General features: G+C 36.4%; 1 protein-coding gene across 2 annotated transcripts in view; it reads right to left on the bottom strand.

Moving 5' to 3' along the window:
- Nucleotides 1-8298: 8298 nt before the first annotated feature.
- The window catches only part of KLHL28 (kelch like family member 28), a 30290-nt gene continuing 17715 nt past the window's right edge, over nucleotides 8299-20873 (bottom strand). For both annotated transcript variants that reach the window (XM_045799423.2, XM_045799414.2), the window contains exons 3-5: nucleotides 15334-15777; nucleotides 13175-13383; nucleotides 8299-12116 (exon numbers count right to left, since the gene is read on the bottom strand). In XM_045799423.2, coding sequence (XP_045655379.1) covers nucleotides 11953-12116; nucleotides 13175-13383; nucleotides 15334-15777 — 817 coding nt within the window. In that variant the 3' untranslated portion in view covers nucleotides 8299-11952. The remainder of the gene's footprint in view (nucleotides 12117-13174; nucleotides 13384-15333; nucleotides 15778-20873) is intronic.

Below are 20873 nucleotides of genomic sequence, written 5' to 3' on the forward strand. Positions count from 1 at the left end.
GATTTGGGGCTACAAGCAGACATTCTCTACAGCATTTATTTAATACATACTTACTACCATTTGCTAGTTGAGTAAGATATTATTTATGCCCTGGAGGCAAGCACATGTCTAGAAAAGGGGAAAGATGAGTCAATCAATGATGACTGTATAAAAGGAAGTACTATGGCAGGGTTAGCACCTCAGGCTTTGTGAGTACAGGGAAGGGCACCTCCACAGAACTGCTGTGAGGTCTTCGAAACAGGCCCTTCACAGTTGCCTCCATCCCTGGAGGAGGCTTGTAGAGGAAAGAGACTACAGATTGCCTAACTTGTGCTCTCCAGGGTAATTGTAAGGTCCTATTTCCTCTACTTCCCCTCCCAAATCTTAACCACCTTTAATTTCCATTAGAAAGCTATAAACCCATAAAACAGATTTCTAACACCTTCAAATTTAAAAAGGAATTTATTGTAGCTAAAGTATTCCACAAGGATTAATAATGTCAAATCTTTTCATTTCTGACAAAAGGGAAGAGACTTGAGGGGAAAATGAGAGGACCATTGGGCCAGGTCCCCTTTCAATGGATGAGTTGTCAACTGGACTTGGGCCCGACAGGAATAGGGAATTCCCAACTCTTGCAGTTTTCTATATGAACACTAGGTGGCAGAAGCTCCTCAGTATGGAACGTGGAAGGGGGGTGGGGGAAGAAGAAAAAGAACGGCGCCCGGACTTTTTGGCCTTAAAGTATTAACCTACTTTATAATTTGGGGGAAGCAAATCCAGTTTCCCTTGTGTTCTGAGTCACTGTACACACTCATAGCTTGGGGATAACATACAGTGTTGACATCATTGATGAGGTCGGTTATGTTCTCTGCCAACAACACCCCAGCTCAAATAACATTTGTAAATTGACTCCTGGGTTTTTTCATCTATTTCCTCAACCCTTAGGAATTCCTGTCCCTAAAGACCTTACAGAAATGCCAGAAGACCTGATTCAAAATTGACGTTTTTCACCCAAGAAAAAGATCATGGAATTGCAGACTTTCAGGTGAATCACGTATGATCACATTACCACTGATTACCTCTATTATTATCATTTCTCAACTATTAATTTTTCATGCTGTCAAGGAGAGGCAAGAGTATGGCGGCTAAGCACCTAGACCCTGAGGCCGATTGCCTGGGTTCAAACTTGGACTCTGGTTGTGCGGCTTTGGGCCTATTACTTGACTCCTCTGGTCCCCAGTTTCTAACTAAGATGGAGATAGTAATAGAATATATCTCATAAGATTGCGGAGAGGACTTAATGATTATGTATAGAACTTAGTGCCTGGCAGGTAGTAAGCATCATGAAAGTGTTATCTACCATTATTTTTTATTCCTCTTTCAATATTTTATTAAGGAATGAAATTAGTAGGTAAGTAGTGCTGCTGCAGAAAAGGAACTAAATTCTGTAGCAGTTTAGCTCACAGAACAAATTATAATAGTAAAAGGGTAAATATTAAATTCAGGAATTAGTTTGAAATGCAAAAACAAAGGTAAAGTACAAATGTTGGAAAAAGCAAAAGTGTTGGAGGAAAGTAAATAGCTTAAATTTTCCTCGTCAATAGTAATGAAATATCACCTCTTGTTCCTGCTCAAAGTCATTTATCCACCAGATAATGTCCAAAATAGTTTATCTACCATTTGGCTCTAAAACTTTATGAGACATAGTCCTCTACTCATTGGGAACCACCTACTCTCTTAAATTCTAGGATCCCTGCCTACTCAAACTCTAATTGGCCTCGTTAGCACGGCCGGTGAGGGCATGTTAGTCCCAAACTGTTAACTCTCCTCAGGGCACACACAAGAATATCCTTTAAAAGACTGTCTTCCTGACATAAGTGATTGGTCCATCCTTACTTAGGCCTACCTTACAACGTAAGGGATTTAAGGATTTTCATATACATGAAAAATAAGCTTCCTTTCTTTCGTTGTGTTTTAATATTGTACATAATTTGAGCCAAAAAGAACCTGAGGCCAAGTGTCACCTTCTAATAAGGCCCTGAGTAAGTAAATTAATAAAAACAGCCTATGGGATACTCTTGTCTATTGTTGATGGAACGCAAAATGCAGTCTCTTGGGAGAATTGAGAAATGTTACGGACTGAATATTTGTGTCTCCCCAACATTCATACACTGAAACCCTACCCCTCTCCTTGTGATGGTATAATAAGGTGGAGTCTTTGGGAGATAATTAGGATTAGAGAAAGTAAAAAAAACCAGGGATGTACTGTATGGTGACTAACATAATATAATAAAAAATATTATTAAAAAATTTAAAAAAAATAAATTTAAAAGAAAAAAAAAGGATTAGAGGAAGTCATGAAGTCATGAAGATGGAGCCCTCGTGAATGGGATTAGTGTCTTTAACAAGAGTCATGAAAGAGCTCGCTTACCCTCTCTACTCTCTGCCCTGTGAGGATACAATGGGAAGTGGGCAGCTGTAACCCTGAAGAGGGTCTCACCAAAACCCAACTGTGCTGGCACCTGGTCTTGGACTTCTAACCTCCAGAATTGTGAGAAACAAAGTTCTGTTACTTATAAGTCACTCAGTCTGTGGCATTTTTGTTATAGCAAACTGAACTAACGAAAGCAGGCAACATCCCACAAAATTACGTATCCTCTACCCTTTGGCCCAGTGATTTCACTTCTAAAAGTCTATGCCCAAAACTCAAAATGTCAAATGCACAAGGCTATTTTCATCGTGACATTATTTTTAAGTGCAAAAGCCTGGAAACAACCCAAATGCACATCAGCAGCAGAGTACTTAAAAGATCGGTGGCAGAGACGCCTGGCTGGCTCGGTCGGTTAAGTGCCTGCCTTTAGCTCAGGTTGTAATCCCAGGATCCTGGGATCGAGTCCCGCATCGGGCTCCCTGCTTGGTGGAGAGCCTGCTTTTCCCTCAGTCTGCCTCTCTCCCTGCTTGTGCTGTCTCTCTCTCTCTCTCTCTCTCTCTCTGGTAAATAAATAAAATCTTTAAAAAAAGAAAAAAAAAGATCTGTGGTATATCCACACAGTAAGGTACTGTGCAACTCTTAAAAAAAAGATTATTCCATACACTGGTATGGAATAATCTCTAGAATACATTAAGCAAAAAGGAAAAAAGTTGAAAATCTGCTCTTTTTTTTTTGAAGATTGATTTATTTGAGCGAGAGTGCACACGCAAGTGGGAGGAGGGGCAGAGGGAGAGAATGAATCCTGAAGCAGACTCCCTGCTGAGCCTGACTGGGGATTGATCCCTGACCCCTGAGATCATGACCGGAGCAAAAACCAAAAGTTGTCCACTCAACCGACTGAGCCATCCAGGCCCCTCATGCTATCTTTTTTGTAAGGAAATGGGGAAGGGGATGTACTTACATTTTCAATGAAACCAACATCTAATAAAATGATTACCTATAGAGAAATACAAATGAACAGAGTGGAAGAGATGGAAATGCAGACAAAACTTCTGTGAATGCATCATCTCCTATAGTTCAGCTTCAGGGTCACGTACATTTTTATGTAATTAGAAAATAAAATTACATCAAAAAAGATATCCCTAAATATTAAAACTTTAAAGTAACCTAACTATATTAATCAATCATGCTTTAATCAAATAAAAATACTATTTGACTCTAAAAACACTTTTTTTTCCCCTTGTTTTAAGTAAGGTCCAGGTCCACATGGGGCTTGAACTCATGACTCTGAGTCATGCCTGGCAACCTTAAAAGCAGAGCTTTTAATATTTATCCTTGTGAAATATATTCTAAGGACAAGAGAGAACCACAGAGACTCTTAATTGCATCCATTGGTGCTATTTATATCATCATTGTTATTTTGAAGCTATTGTAAGTATGTTTAAGATAAATCAAATAGGTAATTATGCTAATGTTGATAGAAGCCAAGATTTTCAGGCTAAGAAAAAAACATTAAAATCCAAGAATTTAAGTAAAATCCCTTTTCTTTTTTTTTTTTTAATATTTGTTTATTTATTTACTTGACAGAGATAGAGACAGCCAGCGAGAGAGGGAACACAAGCAGGGGGAGTGGGAGAGGAAGAAGCAGGCTCATAGCGGAGGAGCCTGACGTGGGGCTCGATCCCATAACGCCGGGATCACGCCCTGAGCCGAAGGCAGACGCTTAACCGCTGTGCCACTCAGGCGCCCCTAAAATCCCTTTTCTTTTAAAATAAAAAAGGAAACCTTTCCTGACTCTACCTATCAAATAGCCTAGAAGCAGTAACAACTGAGTAGCACGAAGCACCACCAGCAAAACACTGGGATCTCCCAATACCATTTCCCAGCAAAACAGTGCCAGGGATTCTTGGGAGGAATGGCTGATTCTAGATGTGAGGAAGACAATGTAAAAGCCCAAACACAGCGATGTTTGAATTTGATACCTGAACTGTGGTTACATAAGAGAATGAATATCCTTATTTTTAGGACATATGTGCTTAAGTATTAAGGGATAAAAGGACATAATGTATGGGAACTAATTTTGAATGGTTAAAAAAAATGAGAAAGAATGATGAAACAAATGTAGCAAAACGTTAAAAAAAATTGGTGAACTTTGGAAAAGGTATTTAAGAGTTCTATTATTCTTACAACTTCCCTGTAAGTTTGACATTATTTTAAATCATGTCAAAATAATTTTATTTTTTAAAATAATTTTTAAAAGATTTTATTTGAGAGAGAGAGCAAGAGCACAAGCAGGGGGAGTGGTGGAGAGAGAGAGGGAGAAGCAGACCCCGCTGTGCAGGGAGACTGATGTGGGACTTGACCCCTGAGATCATGACTTGAGCTGAAGGCAAACGCTTAACTGACAGAGCCACCCAGGCGCCATCAAAATAATTTTGGTAAAATTTTTTAAAAGCAAGGAAAATTTCAGTGAAACTCAATGGAGGTATCTACTGGACTAAGATGGGGCTATTAACTGAAACACACATATTGAAACAAATACATAAAAAATCATGACTTCATATACTTGATCACCTTTGGAGGTTCCTAGGGCATCAGTTCATTACTCTAAAGATTAAGAGAATGAATCAAACATCTTCCCCAGCTTTTCCTGTATAGACTTTATCTCAGGGTAGCCAAATAAGTGATAAGGAAAGGTTTTCCTTTATAGAATTTCAGCTAATGCAGAAAAAAAAAAAAAACGGCAGAAAATCAGTTTTGGGGCACCCGGGTGGCTCATTTGTTTGAACGTCTGACTCTTGGTTTCAGCTCAGGTCATGATCTCAGGGTCCTGGGATCAAGCCCTGCACTGGGCTCCACACTCAAGTGTGAAGTCTGCTTGAGATTCTCTCTCTCTCTCTCTCTCTCAAATAAATAAATAAAATCTCGGAAAAAAAAAAAAAGGAAATCACTGCTTTGCAACTCAATATAATAATGGATCCAGCAGTAGTCATTAATAGTTACTAAAACCATCAAATGAGAGTTTGATGGGGAACTTGATAGTGGAGGGATCAGGTTGACAGGACCTAAGTGCAAACCATGATTAATATTAGTTAGCATCATTAAAAGTGGGATAACCAGACATAATGTACCCCAGATGCAATGCAATAAGAAGAATACACAGCATCCACTACACTTGCCAAAAAGAGAAAAAAAAAGGAAAGACAAAGAAAAAAAGGACCTGAATTTAATCAAGACTCTACAGCCAACTATCAGAAAATTTGAAGAATAGGACAATAAGCCAAACAATACCACAATCAAGTAGCCAAATCTATAATGTGGGACAATCTACTAGACAAATGATCTCATTTATTCAGAAGTAAATGACATGAAAAAGGAGAGGGGTGCAGTGACTGGTAGAGATTGAAAGGGACTCAGAGACGTAACAGTCACACAAGGTACAAACTTTATATAGATCCTGCCTCAACCAACTAACAATAACGACAAAAAATTGGGACAGTCGGGGAAATCTGAATATAGATTGTATACTGAGTATGAAAGAAGTATTAGATTTTTAAGTGAAATTATTATCAATGTGGTTTATAGAATGAAAAATTTGTGTCCTTATCATTTAGAGATGTAGTCTCAATTATTTACCAGTCATATTATTTTGCATGTCTGGGATTCTCTATAAAAATATACTAGAAAAAATACATAGGGTGCATAGATGGATTAGCAAAATTAATTGTTAAGAATTAATTTTTGAAGCTGGGTGATGGGTACATTACTATTAAAAAATGAAGGGAAAAAAAAGCCTGGAAAACATATCAAAACCCATTTGAGCTATTCTGTCTAATCACAGAACTGAATTTTATGCCTAGACTTAAGAGTTTGGACTCTTCATTGGAATAGCTTTTTGCTTTCCATTATGAGTCTATTGTACAATCCACTTATCACACTATCTTCCAAATTAAAGTTGAAACTTTCACCCTCAATACTGCACTGGCCCCAGACAAGAGAACCATCAACTAATTTTATGAAAGAACACAAGAGGCACAGCTAGAGCTCTGCCAGGGTAGCACTCTTTCTTCTATTCTCTCTTGCTGGGGGGGAAATTAGGTGTATTTTTTATTCCTCAAGCAGACTGTAGAATATGGCTAGATACTCCTTTGAACGTTGCATCACATCTTACACATACTAAGCTCTTAACAACTCTCTGCTGACAGACTTTACAATGACTTCTGGGTAACATGAGATGTTATCTGTGCATGTCTTAGCAATCACAAGCAGAGCTTCAAATGCATCTAGTCAAGATATCTTAATTTCAATATTTTAATATAGGTACTCTTAAAATGGATATTTGCATGTTTTGCCATCTATAATATACTTCAGCATATATCTGTTAAGTTTCTACTTAAACTCTAGGAGTTGTCCTGTTAAGAATGCAATTGAGGGAAGGTTAGCTGTACCTGAACCAGGAAACCCATACTCAAGGCAGCTACAAACACGTTATCCATAATTTGATCAGCATCCAAAGTTTTGCTCATTAGTATATAAAATGTCAGGGACATTATTGTAGAATAGTGGCTCACAGACTAACATGAAATCAAAAAGTTGCTCTTATTGGTGAAATTAGAGTTTCAAGATATGCAGATTGTCTAAATTTATTTCCAATCCTTGCATGGACAGTTTATCTGAATCCATGCAGGCTTACAGTTTACAACTTCTTTAAAGATGGGGCTACATTCCTTGTTTACACCCTTTCCTTAAGGAGAACTGCTGGTTATCTTACAGTGGGCATAAACGTAACAGAATACTCTGTAACACTGCCTTGTCTGCCTCAAGTAAACCCTCTTACAATGCAAGTTAAAGAATATAAAAAACAGAAAGCTGGGACTGCACTGAACTTACCAATTGCACTCTTTCGCGCCGGCTTTGCCGAAGAATGTTTCTTTAACTGTCTGAACATGCGGCGGAATTCAGCCTAACACACGTTTCATTACAACCTGGTAATGAGGACGTAAAAGACTGGCTATCCCACACCCGCCTCAACATTTGTGACCACTACCTATCTACCAAAAAACATCTAAGAGTTGAGAATGACAAAGTTAGCTTGGGTCAGTTCACAACAACTGACACATACAAAGTCATGTTTCTCAAATTTATTTTAAACATTTCACATTAAATGAAATTTAACCATAGTCATTACAGAGCATCACCACAATAGTACACACAAAGAATTTTTAAAATAAAAGACAAAAGAATACAACCTTCAACAAGTTAAATGCCACTTTACCATGTAAACAAAAATAAAACCCTGATGCTAAAAAGATACATATTCAGAGGTAAAATACATTTACAAAAACACTTAAACATTAACATAATCCACTAGGTCACATTCTTTGCAAGAAGAGTACAAATATCAGTACTCTACATCTACAAAATTTCAGAATCCTGTTAAAAGCAAAACCATCTCTGGTTTATGATACAGCACAATTCATAAGGCAAAAATAGAGGCATTATCATCCAGTTCTTTAATTTCACTTGTATTTTAAGGCAAACTTGGAACTTTTTGCTTAGTATTTTAAAATAAACGGGACTTACACATGATAACTTGACAAAATTAACGATAAATTATCTCTAGTTAAATATGTGTAATATAAAAGACATATGGATAACAATTTTTCTCTCTACAGAGATGTAAACTGGATTTTTATAGACTCCATATTCACACCAGTAAGAAAACTTGTAAACCTGTAATATTTAAAACTTACTGTATTTTGCAATCTTTTCAAACGTGTATCAACACTGAATCAATATACTGTAAGTGAAAATCCAATATGTATCCAGCCACAGAATAAATGTATCTAATTAAGTCATGTCTAATTAAAGTGCTGTTTTACAAAGGAAAAAAAAAAAAAAGGTTAAGAAGTAGAACTGGATGTTAACTTGACATGTGACATCTTATAATTTCTTAGCTTTCAGACTACAGAGGTTATAGAGGTTATCACAAGTTTATTGAACTTTTAAGCAGTATATTTATTGTAGAATCTGATTTTCCTGAAAATGAGCACTTAGGTGACAATACCAGAAATCCAACACCACAAGTGAAAACAAATACAGCATTATATGCACATATATTTCCTTCAATTTTAGCCAGAGCCTTGATAGTATAGTAATCAATTTTTTTAAGTTTCTATAATTTTATTTTTCTAATAGAAAATATATTATCCAATTCCAGGAAGTTTAGAGTTCTATAAATATTAAGTTTTCTATAATTCTTTTTCATGTCAGTAAAACCTAATTGGACACTAAAGGACAAAAATGTCTACACATAAATTAGGTCTCTTAATCACTTCTGATGATATTGGCTATAAGGAATTAAATTCACACTTTACCATAATAGTTATTTGGGTACAGGTCTCCCTCACCATACTTTACTCTTTGAATGAAAAGACTTGTATCTTATTTATAATTATTTCTAGCCCTGACAGAATCTGGCACAATATCACGTACACAGAGTAGACCCTCCATAATTTGTCAAGCTATCAAAATAATTTTTCAAAACCTAATGCCATTTTCCTATCATTAGATTGACCACTTCCTATAGTTTAATATTCATTCATATTTAAAACAATATTAGCAATAACCTATGGAACTTACATAAACATCTTTTGGGCTACATTAAAAATCACTTAAGTTCTATTACTATATTTAACAAACACTAAATAGCCAAACACTCCTACCAGATTAAGTCTTCATAATTATGGAAGACAAGTATCTTCCAAGTGATAAGATTAATTTCTATTTCCACTGCCACCTTTTTCCCAAAATATTTCTGGACAATCTTAAATAGCTTTCTTCCCCTTGCCTGAGTATATAAAATTATTTCTAGAATCTTTAAGTGTGGGGATTTATAATCAAACATTTTGATGCTTTTTAACATAAGAAACATGTGACTTTAAATATACACAATTTGTCAGCAAAATATTCATGATGAAACTTCTCACAATACTTTATGAGAGGTCTACTGTAAAGTTATCAGTTGTCAGGTTACAATACCTCTGGTTGTTATGAATAGTACCGTAGGTTTAGTAAACCCAAAATTAGTATTTCTAAAGTTTGGGGTTTCTTCTCTTCTTTTTATAGCTTTTTGTAATTTATTCTCTAGTATATGGTTCCTACTATTGCCCAAGATGTTTTTCACATTTAGTCTTTAGCAGGATAAAGTTTAGATTTTTCCAAAACAATGATCAATATATGCCTTTGGTCTAATTTACCAAGTGACTATATGTTTTACAACAATTTGATAGTGAGGATGATGATACATGAGTAAAACATTGTTAAAACGTGTAGTATAGATCTGTTTACAATTAAAATAGAAAGTCTTTCAAATTCCTTTATCTTTGGGGAGAGAGGATTAAAAATAGTATTATTAGAATGCACTTCACAATTTGATATAAACAAAAAAAACTGAGGACTTAAAATTAAGCATGTAATGAAATCTATTTGAAATTGCTTTTCTTTAAATAAAGTCTAGGCCAATCACAATAGTGCACCTTGTTTCTATTCAATAGGTTTATTCAAATCAATTAAAAAGTTATTGCTATATATCATTATGTTATTCAAACAAGCAACATAGAAAATACTCAGCCTGTCAATTTTATTAGTAGTTCCTGTTGAGTTCTTAATTGGAAGAGACTAAAAATCACTTGCAAGCTTTTATAATCTGTGCAAATATTCATAAAGCATACTACTTACATGATTAAAGATGACTTTACATAGTTTTGTACTATATATTTAAATCTACACTGGCAGTTTATGGAAGAACAAGAAAAACTGCAAAATGCCAGGCTATAAGTAGTTTATAACATAGATGCTAATGAACAAACCTATGTTTTATAATTACAAATGGCTTCTTAACAATAGTTTGGAATATTATGGCACTTAAGAATGCAGTATGAATTTTTTCTTAGGAAACAAATGTACACTGGTTTTGCAGAGACTATAAAGAGATAATAGGCAGGTTAAAAATAAATCAAGGAAAAGAAAACAAAACCACCACAGTACCAAAAATACAAGTACCGACATCCTAATAAAATGCAAAGTAATATGTTCAAGACTAACAGATATTTTCTAAAACATGCTTAAACAAAATGAGCTGGCCACTTATTTTAAATAAGCTGTCACTGGCTATAGCAAACAGTCTTGCTTGTTTCTTTAGTCAAAGTAGAACCAAATTTAGAACCATTACTCAAGTAAACATCGAGTTCCAGTTTTCCTCAGTAACTTTAAAATATTCAATTACCTAAGAAGTATACAAAGTAATGCATAATTGCCTAGTGCTTTATATTTAATGCATATATTTGTTTTTAAAAAGGACATATATCTAGCACAAGAAGAAGATTAAAAAAAATGCATCTTTCTTTAGATCACTACTCAGGAACCATGAAAAGCATAACATGGGCCATTTAGATGATTTTTGGATGTTAACATTAGCATAATCACTAATATTTTTAATAAACACAAATGAACCACGCTAGTAAAAATGAAAAAATACTATTAAAACATGTCATGCATATCTCATACTGAACATCCAAAAGAACATTATTATAGCCTTGTTATAGATCCTACAGTTAGCACCATTTTTATATCTGAACACTGTGAAAAAGCAACCAAAGTTTTAGTTAAAAAACAAATTATTATAAGGATATGTGAAAGAAAATCAGTATGTACTAAGGGTGGTACTAAACATTGATCAAATATTTACACCAACACTGGGAAGCCTGGTCTACCATGAAAAAAATAAAACTGAAACTGGTATGCTTAACTTTCTATCCATGCTTAGCATAGCACAAGTGGGTAACTAAATTCATCCAGCATTAACCTGCCCTATAAAAAAGACATAAACAGTAAATATCTGACTTCTTAAAATAAGCCCCCCAAAATCACGATAGTAAAAGCATTTGTTTTGCAAACTTATTACATCCCCAGCCCTAAAGCCATTTAGGAGGAAGAATATCCAGGTGCCTCACTATGGCATATAATTTACAATCCTTAAAAGTACCCCCCTCAAAAAAGCAGCCCTTTATTTGTTTAAAATGTGAAGCATATGAATTTATATCCAACAGACAGTATCAGCACTCTGTCTAGTCATTCAATACACTCCAACATCTAAGCATCTCTCATCCTAGTAAATCTGGTGCATATATTAAGGAAGAAGGAAAGCTAAAAATTTTTTTAAAGCAGCAAGATTTTCTCCACATGTACACTTATGAACATAAAACTACTCTATCCCAGTATTAGGGGAAAAAAGTGCACAATTAAATTGGCAAGATCTTTCTTTTTTTTTTTTTTTTGATTATTGATTCACTGTGTAATCAAGAGCAACCAAACCAAAGCTACTTGTCAGTTCAAAGTACCCAACAGAACTTTGAGTCTTCATGCCTTTTCAAGTTAGAAAGAAAGTAATGTAGCTTTTGGATTTCAGAAAATTGGGCATCCTTTCATGCGGCACAAAGTCCATCACCACACGACCTCTACCAGTCCACACTCCACACTTGTCAAAGTGCAGTTAATCCGAAGTTGCAGCGACAGTATATCATGCCAGCTGAATCCAGCCATGTATCTGAGATAGGGTCATATTTCTGCACGGTATTCAGATAAGAAGAACCTGAGTGACCACCGACTACATAAAGGTAGTTATCAATTACTGCAGCACCTACCCCTAGGAAAAGTGGGTAAAAAGAGGGAAAAAACACGTTAACCATGAAGTTGACTTCTCACTAAAAATAAATTCGTATTTTAATGTTTTCTTAAAATACATTTCAATAATCTATTGTTAATTATACAAGTAATATGGCCATATGTACTTACTGGAAAAAAAAAATCCCTTAACATGAAAGCAAGAGTTGAATCTTCCTTCCCCTCTCCTCCCCAATCCTACTCTCCCTCTCCACCACCACAGAAAAATACAAAGAATGTAGTATATGTCTTTATATGCTTTCTTTTCAGTTTATATTTACATATTTTTCAACACATCATTCATCTTTATCAGGTTTTTAAATATGTTGAAATATTTGAAACATATCTTGAACTATACAACTTAGGCTTTAAAAATTCTACTGTATATACTGGTATACACAGTTCTAAAGAGAACAAGACTACCCAATGTTTTTTTCACATTCTTGTTATTTTGCGACTTTCCCCCTGACGCAAGAAATATCCCTAAAGCATTTCCATCAGCGACATAAAACCTTCCCCTTAAAATAATGTGATTTGAGTTTGGGTTCAAAGGTAATTTCTTCTATTCCTCAAAGATGTTTTTGTTTTTCTCTGGGAACCCTGAAACTCAGGCTTTTCTAGAACTCCAAACACCCTGAGTATGTGAGAACGTTTGAAAGTTAACATACAGACTGCTGGTGTACAATTAAAAAATATATATATAGAACAATCCAAAGATTCTGTGTGTGTGTAACATATAAAAAGATGACATTTGTTATATGGACAGAAGAGCTTCTGTAAGATACATTCTATCCCCACCACTTCTAAAAATGTGTTCTCCCAACTTTAAAAAATGATAATATGCACATAGGCATATTAAAGTCACAGTATAGAAGTCTATGTAGTTTTGTCAAATCAGCTGTCTCTCAAGTTTAGCACAATAAAGTTTTTGTTTTTGCTGGACAATACTCTTACTATTGTATTCCAAGGAACTACTATTCCAATAATATCACTATAAGAAATACCATCCTCTATGTTTACATATTAGTTAGTTATTATTACCTGTTCTGGGTTCTTTCATTGGTCTACACACAGTCCACTGATTTTGATGAGGGTCATATCTTTCAATGCTTGACAAATGTGAGACACCATTATGTCCACCCACCACAAAAATAAAGCCTAGCATGACACCCACACCAAAGTGAATCCTTTTATCTGCCATAGATGCAACCATCTCCCAGGAGTCCTTACTTGGATCATAACGCTCCACACTGCAAATATTCACAAAAGAAAAAATTAATTTGCATATTCCGTGTGCCACTCTTCCTACCAAAGCAGAATCAAAACCTACCATAGTTTTAGAAGTTCCAAAAGACAGATATAAAACAAGAGTAGTTTGTCCCAGATGTTTACATTTTGCTGATAAAATTGCAAGGATAAAAGCTTACCTTGTGAACTGGGGGCAATAACACCCGCACGCTACTTCATTGTATCATACAAGCTGCAGGGTATATTAAGGGCATAGCACTTCTGGAGTCAGGAAACCTGGTTAAGTACTAATGCTGTATACTTAGAGCCGAATGAACCCTAGCCCTAACGGTCTGGGTTAAGTGTATCCTGGATAAGCCCTTTCCTCTCACCTGAAAAGATGCGGATAACTTAACCTCAATGGATTCATGTAAAAATAAAGTCAAATGAGCATACATGTTCTGAAAGGACTTTGAAAATCACAAATTAAATATAAATGTTTTCTAAGGACACTAAGGATCTTCTACATAGCTAAGGAAAAGGGAAGATGAAAAAAAGGAAAGGAGAGGAATTTTTTTGTCTTATAGAAGTCGTGGTGGTTTACTGCAAAGCAAACACTGCAGATTACATAACACAATCTGGCCAATCATAATAATCTCAGAGTGATTTAGGAGAATTCAGGGGTTTAAGTCAAGTCTTCATTCCAGAGAACACTCGGCATTTCCAAGTTGTATTATGGATATCCAAAGCAAATCAGAATTTCCAAAAAACCTTCCCTAGAAAATCGCAGAAGGCCTTTAAATCTCTATTTTGACACGAGCGGGCACAAAGGCAGGCTTGTCAAGCTTGTTCTGGTCCTAACCTAACCCCTCAAAAAGACTGAAGCATTTGAGAGTCAGTAGCATAAAACAGAGACTAGACTGTAGACTAGACTAGAACACAGACTAAACTATAAATATTTCTGAAAGGACATTGGGATAAAAGCCACAAGAGCCCAATTACTGGACAAGAAGAGTTGATAAACTATAGCAAGAACTTAAACTTCAAGAATATTATCTCCCAAAAAAAAAAAAACCTCGACCTTTTATCTTATAAATTTATGCAAGCACATTTTCAAAGAATAAAAATGCATGTCTATGCTCAAAATACTTTTCCTTTAACTAAGGGAGCAATAAAAAGGAGAAATACTTCAGCTTACAGAGAAATAAAAATTTATAGATGAAATGCTGTTGTGCCCTTGCTTTCTCAGTTAACAAACCGCAATATACTCTTCCATTAAATGCTCACAATCAATAAAACACACACCACTCTACGAGAGAAAATCTTTTGAACAGCAATTTTCAACAGAAGTTCAGAATTATGATTAATTTTCCATATAAGCAAGTCACTTTATGCTTTTATTTTTCTCATATATTTTTCTCGTTTATTCAGAGAATACTACAAAATACAGAAATCTCAAATTCGGACTACAGCAAAACTCAGGTACACAATGATACATGCATGATTATAGAATAAGAATCCAAAAAGGAATATTTAAATAAGGCTTTATGCTTAAGATGCATAATATATAACCATATAGGAATTACATTTCACTTTTTACTCTGCTAAGCAATGCAATAACAGACCATTTATACACACACGCACACCCATATTTATATACATTCACCACCTAAAATCTAAAGTTGTCTAACTTCATTTTATATTCAGATCTCTGAATTTTAAAATCTAGTCCAATTATATTAAATGAATGAATTTAAAATTTTATAAGAGGGATTTGATTCTTAGGTCTGTATTAAATCCTCATGTAAAACAATTACAATTACACTCATAGAGCAGATTAAATTTCCCAAATACCTAACAATATTACTTTAAAAATTAAAAAGGGAAGTTCATTCACACACACAAGTTGTGTATAAATCGTTGTTAATGACTTAAAAATCTACAAGCATATACAACTTCATTAAGTTAAATACCTGTTCATGTGGGCAGGACCATACCCACCAATGGCATATATCATTCCATCCAACACGGCTGCAGCAAAACAGCTTCTTGTTGTAGTCATTGGTGCCACCGGTTGCCATTTTCTTATTTTAGGAATATACTTCTCTACAGATTGTAAATAAGATTGTCCATCATAACCACCTAAAGCATAAAGTTCTCCTGCAAGTACTACTACTCCAAGGGTACTTCGGCTCTCATTCATTCTCTCAAGAGAAGTCCAGGTATTTGTATCAGGATTCCAGCATTCTACTGAATTTTCATGTTTTCTGATAGTGATGCCAGGACGCACGTTCGTTTCAATACCACCTATAACATACACTTTTTGGTCTAAAACACATATTCCAAATTCATAGCGAGGAATGTTTAGGGGTGCCAAACCAATCCAAGAGTCATTCTGAGGAAAGTACATCTCCACACTAAAGAATAAGCAGAAAAAATTAAATTTTAAAAATCAAAATGGCTCCAAAACAAATAAAAATGTTTAATCTCTTTAATAATCAGGGACATGCCAATTAAAACCACAACAAACCATGACACATTTTCCAGACTGGCAAAAACTTGTAACAACTGTTGACAAGAATGTGAGCAAGAAATGCACACTCTTTTGGAGGGAGCGTAAACTGGCACAAACTACACTGGAAAACAATTTTACATTATCTGGTAAAACCGAAGGTACGCAAATGTACTGACTCAGCAATTTCATTCATGTGTATCTACACTATTGAATGCCTGATATAAGTCAGTTTTGCACGAGGACATACATACAGAAATGTTTACAATGGCACAGCACAATCACCCATCCAAAGGACAATGGGTAAAAGAGATGTGGTATATCCACCCGAGACTGAGCAATTCCATTCCTAGATACGTACCCAAAAGAAATGCACACATGTGTATGTATGATGTTCATAGCAGCATTATTTGTAACAGTCAAAAAGTGGAAACAGTTCAAATGTTCATGAACCATAAAAAAGATAAATAAATTGTGGCATATCAGAGAATACAGCAATGAAAATAAATTATAGCTACATGTAACAGGAATGAATCTTTTTTTTCTTTTTAACAGAAGTGAATCTTACACATACAATGCCAAAGGAAAGAAGCCCAAATCGAAAGAATACATTCTGTATAGTTTCATTTATACCAAGTTCAAAGACATTTCTAATCTCTGGATTAGAAATGAGGATAGAAATGAGGACAGTGGTTACCTTTGGGGAGGGCAGGGAGGAAACTCCAGAGTGGTTTCTGGATGTTGGTCACGTACTGTTTCTTGAACTGGTTTGTAACATTCACTTTGTGATAATTCACTGACCTGTACACTTGGGATTTGTGCATTCTTCTGTATGTGTATAACATTTGAATAAATTCTTATAATTAACAGGTTCATTATAGAAAGAAAATATAGTATTATACCCGTGTTTTTGTAATACCACAAACCAATGAAACTAAGTGCACTATTGCTTCATGCAATCTCACAGATGAATTTCATAAACTTATTGTTCAGTAAGAAAACACATCCCCGAAGAATTTATGTAGCATTACTGTATTTATATAAAAATGTATAAACCTAATGCTATATTGGGGCACATAAATATGTGGCAAAATTACAATGAAAAGCAAAGAATAATATGCAGAAAATTCAAAATAGTGGTTACTTCTAGGGGAGGAAAGGAGATGCATCAAGGAGGGACACAAGAGAATTTAAAGGTATTAATAGTCTATTTCTTAAGCTGGTTAATAGGTGCTTAGATTTTTTTCTTTATACCTTGCATGCAAATTACGGTCTCTTGCAAGTATACATATTTCATTTCAATGTCTCCAAACTCAATTGTGCAATAGCATAAAAATATATATTCTCTATCCAGTATAATTAAAGAACATTCATTCATTCATTCCATAGTTATTGAGTGCCTATATACAATTTTGTTATATTGCTTGTTTTAAAAATGTGAATTTGTTCCAATGAAAATGATACATTAGGGAATTATCTGACCTTAAGGAGAGTAGTTTCAGTGAGGTGGTGGGGATAAATCTTGACTGGACTGGTTCAAGAGAGAATAGGAGATGAGGGAAAACAGTGGATATCGACTTTTCCAAGGACTTTACTATAAAGAGTAAAACAAATATGAGATAGATATAAGGATAAGCAGAGAAAGACCAGAGCACCCAGGGAAGACTGGTTTCATCTGGTAGCTTAAACCAGAACATATTTGCATGCTGATGGCAATGATGTAGTACAGCGGGGGGAAGATGACGTGAGAGAGATACGGGATAAATGCAAGAGCAGAGCCCTTGTGCAGGGGAGAGGGAATGGAAGCTAGTAAGTAGAGAAATGGAGGGACGGGTCTTAGAAAAAACATGGTAGATTTGGAGATCAGAAGATGAGATAGTACTCTTCTGATTGCCCTATCTTCTTAGTAGAGTAAGAGACAAAGTCATCAGCTTTGTCTGATGGGGGGGGGGTTGGATGTTTTTATGGTATAGAACAGTCCTCCAAGGAAGCGGAAGAGTAAACCGCTTAGGGAAAGTAAAGGGGTTGCTGACAGTGCTAAGTGTGTTAAGTGAGACCACTTAAGTTGGGTATGTGTGTTTCTCTAGCCACATATTCCTGCTCAGGTGCAGCCATGGCATAAGTGGAGAACTGATTCTAACTAGATGAGTATGATGGAAGAAGGGCAAGGGAGCCATGAGTGTATTCAAAGGAATGATGACAGTGATGTTCCTGGAATCTAAGCTGAGTAAGGAGTGAGGTGAGGACATGTAGTGATCAGTGAGCAGTAAGTTTTCTGATTATAGGGCCAAAGGGTTAAAAGTCTTGAAGGGAACAAAGAATGACTGCAGTAGATGTACTGAAATAAATAAGCTGGCAAGAAAGGAGGTGGTAGTCAGAGAACAGAATGTATGAAACCAAGATTTTGAAAGTTTGAAATCACTGGTAATGACAAAGTTGAAGTATAATCATGAGAATAGTACCTAAGGTAAGGCAGAAAAGACTGCTAGAAGTGAGATCAAGGAGGGGCGCCTGGGTGGCTCAGTCATTAAGCGTCTGCCTTTGGCTCAGGGCGTGATCCCGGAGTCTTGGGATCAAGCCCCACATCAGGCTCCTCTGCTGGAAGCCTGCTTCTTCCTCTCCCACTCCCCCTGCTTGTGTTCCCTCTCTCGCTGGCTGTCTCTCTGTCAAATAAATAAATAAAATCTTAAAAAAAAAAAAAAGAAGTGAGATCAAGGAGAGAGGCAAAGTTGTTGGATAACTGTGAATCATACTATGGGGATGTTGAAATCAGCAAGAATGACTGTTTATACAGAATGATGAGAATGATGAGAACGACAGTAAGCCAGCTATAAAAATCTTCAGGGGCGCCTGGGTGGCACAGTTGTTAAGCGTCTGCCTTCGGCTCAGGGTGTGATCCCAGCGTTCTGGGATCGAGCCCGCCATCAGGCTCCTCCGCTAGGAGCCTGCTTCTTCCTCTCCCACTCCCCCTGCTTGTGTTCCCTCTCTCGCTGGCTGTCTCTCTCTGTCAAATTAATAAATAAAATCTTTAAAAAAAAATCTTCAATAAATGAAATTACTAAAGGGATAGCAGATGTTGGCAACAAGAAGGTATATCAAATGATATAGCCTGAAGGCAAATGCTTGGAAAGAGTTGAGATTCTGGAGAGAGGGGAGATGAAAAAATTTGGGAAGTGGATATGAGGAACAAAGAAAAACACTTACCCAAACTTTAGGACCTATGATACATGAGATATGGGGAAACAAAACAGGTTTGAGAGGGCTTTGGCAAAAACTGTATCCTTAAGCATCAGTCATATTTCATTAGAACAAGAAGTTGAAAATAAATAGGATTTTTCTCATGACTGAAAATCTACAGGATATGGCAGACAGAATTGAGGAGTCAATGGGGCGCCTGGGTGGCACAGCGGTTAAGCGTCTGCCTTCGGCTCAGGGCGTGATCCCGGCGTTATGGGATCGAGCCCCACATCAGGCTCCTCTGCTGTGAGCCTGCTTCTTCCTCTCCCACTCCCCCTGCTTGTGTTCCCTTTCTCGCTGGCTGTCTCTATCTCTGTCAAATAAATAAATAAAAATCTTAAAAAAAAAAAAAAAAAGAATTGAGGAGTCAAAAAGAAAAGGGCTGGGCGATTAGATGATATACAGGACCATACAATAATGGTGTTAATAAAAAACAATATATTTGGGTTATGTCCCAGATTCCTAGCACAGAGCTCCTAAACTTCTTGGAATTTCCTGAGTAATAGGAATGTCTTTTGTTATTTTATAATGAGCCCTTTCCAATCACACCTGAGTTTATGCTACTGAGGTGACTATAAGTGGCCACCCAGATAGCTTCAGCATGGGGGCCAGAAGCCAGAGTTATCAACCATGTGATTAACAGTCAGGAGGTTGAGCTCAATCACCAATGGCCAATGATTTGATCAATCTTACCATCATAATGAAATCTCCATAAAACTCCCTCAACAATGGGGTTTGGAGAGCTTCTAGGCTGGTGACACACTAAGAAGCTAGGGGTGGGTGGCATGCCCAGAGACAGCATGGAAGCTCTGTCCCTCTCTTCCCCACACTCTGCTCAATTTATCTCTTCCCTTTGGTTGTTCCTCAGTTGTACCCTTTGTAATAAACTGGTAAGTAAAGCACTTTCCTGTTCTATGAGTCATTCTAGCAAACTTGGGGGGGGGGTTGTGGGACCCCCAGAACTTTTAGTCCTCCAGACAGAAATGCGGCACCGTGGGCACCCCATTTATGGCTAGCATCTTAAGTGGGGACAATCTTCTAGGACTAAGCCCTTAAGCCCTTAAGCAGTGGGGTCTGAGCTAACTCTGGATAGTGTCAAAATTATTGGACACGCATTTAGTGTTGGAGAACTAGAGAACTGATTGGTGTGAGAAAAAAACCTCTCAATGATAGTAAGAGTTCAGTTATGATGATGGATTTTCAGAGGTGATTTAGGTAAACTGAGATACAAGATAAAAAGGTTTTAGTCCTTACAGTTTTTGAGGGCAAATGGATAGTTAGTTGTAATGAGGGCCTCTTTCTTGGAATCTGACCTGTAACTTAGAGCACTGAGGTGAGTGGTATCATGAGTGGTGTGGTTCAAAGTCCATTTAACATTTAATGTATTTGCACAATTATTCAAAATCACTTCTAATATAGTGCCATCCTTATGATTCTCTATGTGTAAATAGAAACAATACTCAGAACTTCCTGAGATTCCTTAAGCCACCTACCCAATCCCACTTCCCTCTTTTGCAGACCTCCTTCCTTTTCTAGTTTAAGGGAAAAACTGAGGCTATTGGATAGTATCTATCTTAAACTCCTTCTCCCACCTCTCCCCACTCCAGCAAACCTATCCTCATATTCCGGTTTGGAGATATCAAGAGTCCCTCTTCCTCACATTTAAAACCTTCTACATTTGGGGCGCCTGGGTGGCTGAGTCATTTAGTGTCTGCCTTTGGCTCAGGTCATGATCCCAGGGTCCTGGGATCGAGTCCCACATCG

This window comes from Ursus americanus, chromosome 35, assembly GCF_024610735.1.
Source record: "Ursus americanus isolate L20-20 chromosome 35, mUrsAme1.1.p, whole genome shotgun sequence".
Taxonomy (NCBI): domain Eukaryota; kingdom Metazoa; phylum Chordata; class Mammalia; order Carnivora; family Ursidae; genus Ursus; species Ursus americanus.